Source organism: Galeopterus variegatus, unplaced genomic scaffold (genome assembly GCF_000696425.1).
Source record: "Galeopterus variegatus unplaced genomic scaffold, G_variegatus-3.0.2 Scaffold283, whole genome shotgun sequence".
Taxonomy (NCBI): domain Eukaryota; kingdom Metazoa; phylum Chordata; class Mammalia; order Dermoptera; family Cynocephalidae; genus Galeopterus; species Galeopterus variegatus.
This window is the reverse complement of record NW_007726394.1, coordinates 676,333-680,257: the sequence shown is the minus strand read 5'-3', so window position 1 is coordinate 680,257 and position 3,925 is coordinate 676,333. Positions and strand designations below refer to the sequence as shown.

Sequence of the window (3,925 nt, the reverse complement as noted above, 5' to 3'; positions counted from 1 at the left end):
GAAAAATCCTGGGGAGGAGGGACCCACCACTCTGCCTTCAGATCTGAAAGATATCTTTATGTCTTTTTACACAGGAGAAGAACTTAGGCTCAGAGAGTTCAAAAACTACAACTTTGGAGTTGTTTCCAAGTTAAATAGGGCGTTATCAGAAGTCAAAAGTATGAGGCAAGCTAGGGAAATAAGTAATTTTAAAAAGTAGAAGGAAGAGGGAGTTTGCACTTTAAGGTGACCCAAAAAATCAGAAGAGGAGAAATTGCCTGAGTTCACAGCCTGCAGATACTTCACAATCTGAAAGAAAACTTGCTGTTTCCTTCAGGTAAATAGATAAACTTCTGAAATGGCAGGCTGCTTGGGGAATACACCTGCCTCTGAAGGCTTAGCAAGAATAATTCTGAATTGTTATGTTGCAGCTGTCAGTTCTTTTTAAAAAGCAAGGAAAGCAAAGCAGACTCCTTTGGCAAATAAATGAGGTTTGCCAACATCTCGGTGCTGGCCTGGTCTGAATGTCATGACCTTCCCCGAGTGCAGAGAAAGGAGGGCTCAGAGCATCTATTACCTTTACCTCAGTCTCACATTTGCCTGTTAGGGAAACACACACACACGCAACTCACTTGCTTCTGCCTTAACATCCCAAGGACAAACAAGCAGTGTCTAAACAGCCTGAAAGCTTTCCTCCAGGGAATAGGTGAAAACAGGTACATGCTTAAGCATAGGAATCCTTCGGCCCCATCTGATAAATTTTAAAGGAAGTATAGCTCATCTCCCTCTTTGAATGGACAACTTGATCTGGGGAATAGAGGAAATGCTATCATCTACAGGTCTTATAATTTTAGCGCTGGAAAGAACACTTGAGAGCTCCATTCCATGGCCTTACTAGAAAACAGAGAAAGCCAAGGTTTACTGTAGGCCAAGGTCAAGGAGGAGTTAGCAGTGGGGACCATGCTGAAGTCTAGCCCTAGCTCAGTGCCCATGGGCACCGGGCTGACCTCTGGCCTCGCTTTTGGCTGATGGAGCAGCTCCCACCCAGCCAACCCTCTGCTCATATCCAGCTGTCTGAGGCATATTACCAGCTGCCTGGAAGAGCCCTGCCTGGGGTAAAATGAGGCATTTTTTGTTTTTCATGAAACACTGGCCCTAATTGAATAGTCATTGCTGTGCCGAACATTATAAGAGACATGGATGGTTTAATTAGTTGTTTAAACGAGTGGCAAGAAATTGTACTTACCCAGTAGGCTTTTCCCCTTGCTCAGCTTCTGAATTCTGTTCATTTCATTCTGGCAAGGGAGACCTAAAAAATAATTTATGAAAGTCAGTTTCCAGATGGTACAGGATATAATCTCTAATGATTGACTTCACTCTTGATGTGAAATATAGACAATGACACACCTGGGAGTAGAATTGCTCCATATGCTGTGACTATGCAAGAAAACAAATTCAGGCCATTAGTGTTACTAATTAAAAAAAAAAAAAAAAGACCTCAGACCACGAGGTACTTAAAATAGTATTTGGGGGCTACTTGCACTGTACAGGAATTTTTCTTCCTACTACCAGCTCAAGCAAATACCAGGTGCCTAATAGGTGACCTGCTAACAGACTTGTTCCTTTATATCAGGAAGGAAGTAAACAGCTAAGGCTTCTTCTATGAACTGAAAACTGGGGCTAAGGCTTATTATGGGTAGGTGTTCTGAATCCACAGCTGAATAACCAGAGGTGACATACTTAATCTACCTGAGAACTCCCTGCAGGAAAGAAAGAGGATTAGGCTGGCGACTTCACACCTCATGGCTCACTAGCAAAGGAAAATAAACCATAGGCCTTGGGGGACAACTATGAAGATATAGAAAAGATCTGGAGAGGCTGTGGTGTAGCAGTTAAGAGTAAGACTTTACACGTAGGCTCTGCCACCTCTGAGCTGCATGCTTTGGGCGAGTCTGTTTACCTCTCTCAGCCTTGAGTCCCCAGCTGTAAAATGTAGGTTGTATGTACCAGCATGAAACCACCAGTTCTCAAATAAAGGACAGATACAGTGGGAGCCATGGCTAAGTGGGATATACGGAAATATGTGGAAACCTCTAACCTCCCTAGAGAAGAACTTACTTCCATTCCAAACAAAAGAAAAGTGACTTCACTCAGTCTTCAGCATTTTACCATGACTTGCCTTTACAGATCTTGTGGCTCTGGGAGGTCCGGCTATTTGTTTGTGGTCCTCCTGGCATTTGCAGAGGTGTTCTGATTGTCTGGGCTCCTACCTTTGGCTTATACTGCTCTTCCTATAGGCCCACACTTCCATAAAGTATCTAAGCACCTTACTGACATCTATCACACACATCGATTTCACAATGCCACCTGGTCTTGCTGCTTGTTCCCTGAAACAGACCAGTTGTAAAATACATTCTGTTGACTTCTTGTTTAAAGATACTTTCAGAGTAAAGGAGAAAGATACCAACTGAAAAAAATAAAGAAAAGGAGAAACAAATTCCATCTGTGATTATATAAGGTAGCATTTATTATGTCAAATAACTAACATTTAGTGGTGTTAGAACATGCCAGGCAATGTTCTAGAATTTTGTGTGTCTTAATTTAATTTTCACAATTATTATCCCTACTTTTCAAATGGAAATTCTCATCTTTGTAACTGTGCAGAAAAATAAAGAAACTGTAGGTATGTAGAAGATGGTCTGCTCCTGAAGAGAAGAAAAATCAAAATCATCCACACAAACACTGTATCAGACAGTTTACTATGAAGCAAGTTCACTTCTTGCTAGGTGGAAGCAAGTTTCTAGTTTTTTAATATCCTTCCCTCAAATTGTCCTACAGCAATTTTTAAAACTCTACTTATTGAAAGATAAGAAAAAATCGGACTGAGTTCTACCCAAATATTCTTCAAGAAAAACAAAGGAAATAATTCATAACAGAATATAATACTGTTGGGAAAATGGAACAATTTGGTCAGGCTCCCCTCTCCTAGGAGCCAGTTCAGGGTGGTTCAGTAACACTGTGTGGGTGGGTGGAGTACGTGCACCTGCAAGGCAGCGCCACTTTGGCTGGTTTTTACTGCCTTGGGCACCCGCCCTGCACGGCCATGTTTTTTGCAGACCTACAGCTTCCAAGGACTGTGTGGCCAGTTGCCTACCTCAGAGACCTGAATGAAGGGGGTCTGGTGACACGGCCTGGTGTGTGAAGGGTTTGTGACCCAGTCTGTGAACGGGCTTGAGGGGTCTGGGAGCTCCAGACCCAGCCCTAGCTCGACCATGGGCCCAGTTGGTGCAGGATTGCTGGCAGGTAAAAGAGCCACAACAACTAGTGTGGTTGCCTAGCTTTACAACTGGCGTCACGAACAGGACTAAGAGCTAGACAATTGGTGCTGTGAGGATACATGACATCAGCCTTAGCCTTAGCCTCACAGTAGCCCTTGTAGCCAGACAAATAGTTACCAAAGATTTCTCTAAAAAATCAAGGACTCAAATGAAAAATAAAATGTGTTAAGACTAGAGTTCAATGCACAGATACAAAGTTTCAAGGATAAGAAAGAAGAAAATTGGGCTATTTAAGAAATGAAGGTCACATTCAAAACAACAAAACTTAAATGAAATATCCATGTTATTGATGCTCCTGAGAAAAGGCTAATCAATGTCCTTGAAGTAGCAGAGAAAGAATCCTTTCGGCTTCTAGGCAGAATGGCTATATCACCAATAAGAGGAATAAAATTTTAAAAAGGTTTCACATTTTTCTATAACTACGTAGAGCAGTATGAGAATAATGTTTAAAAATTTATTAGAAGAAGAAACTGACTTCAGGAAGTTTATGCTTAGCACCTTTTTTTTTTTCAAGTATAAAACAAACAGAAGTGTATTCAAACACTCTGATTAATCCAAGGAATATAATTCCTAAGAGAATTTTTGAAAAAACTTCTAAAAGTCAAACT

General features: G+C 41.4%; 1 protein-coding gene across 1 annotated transcript in view; it reads right to left on the bottom strand.

Annotated features, from left to right (window-relative positions):
• Positions 1 to 3,925, bottom strand: part of SPOCK1 (sparc/osteonectin, cwcv and kazal-like domains proteoglycan (testican) 1) — a 93,225-nt gene that overhangs the window by 7,227 nt on the left and 82,073 nt on the right. The window contains exon 5 of the mRNA XM_008566993.1: positions 1,226 to 1,288. Coding sequence (XP_008565215.1) covers positions 1,226 to 1,288 — 63 coding nt within the window. The remainder of the gene's footprint in view (positions 1 to 1,225; positions 1,289 to 3,925) is intronic.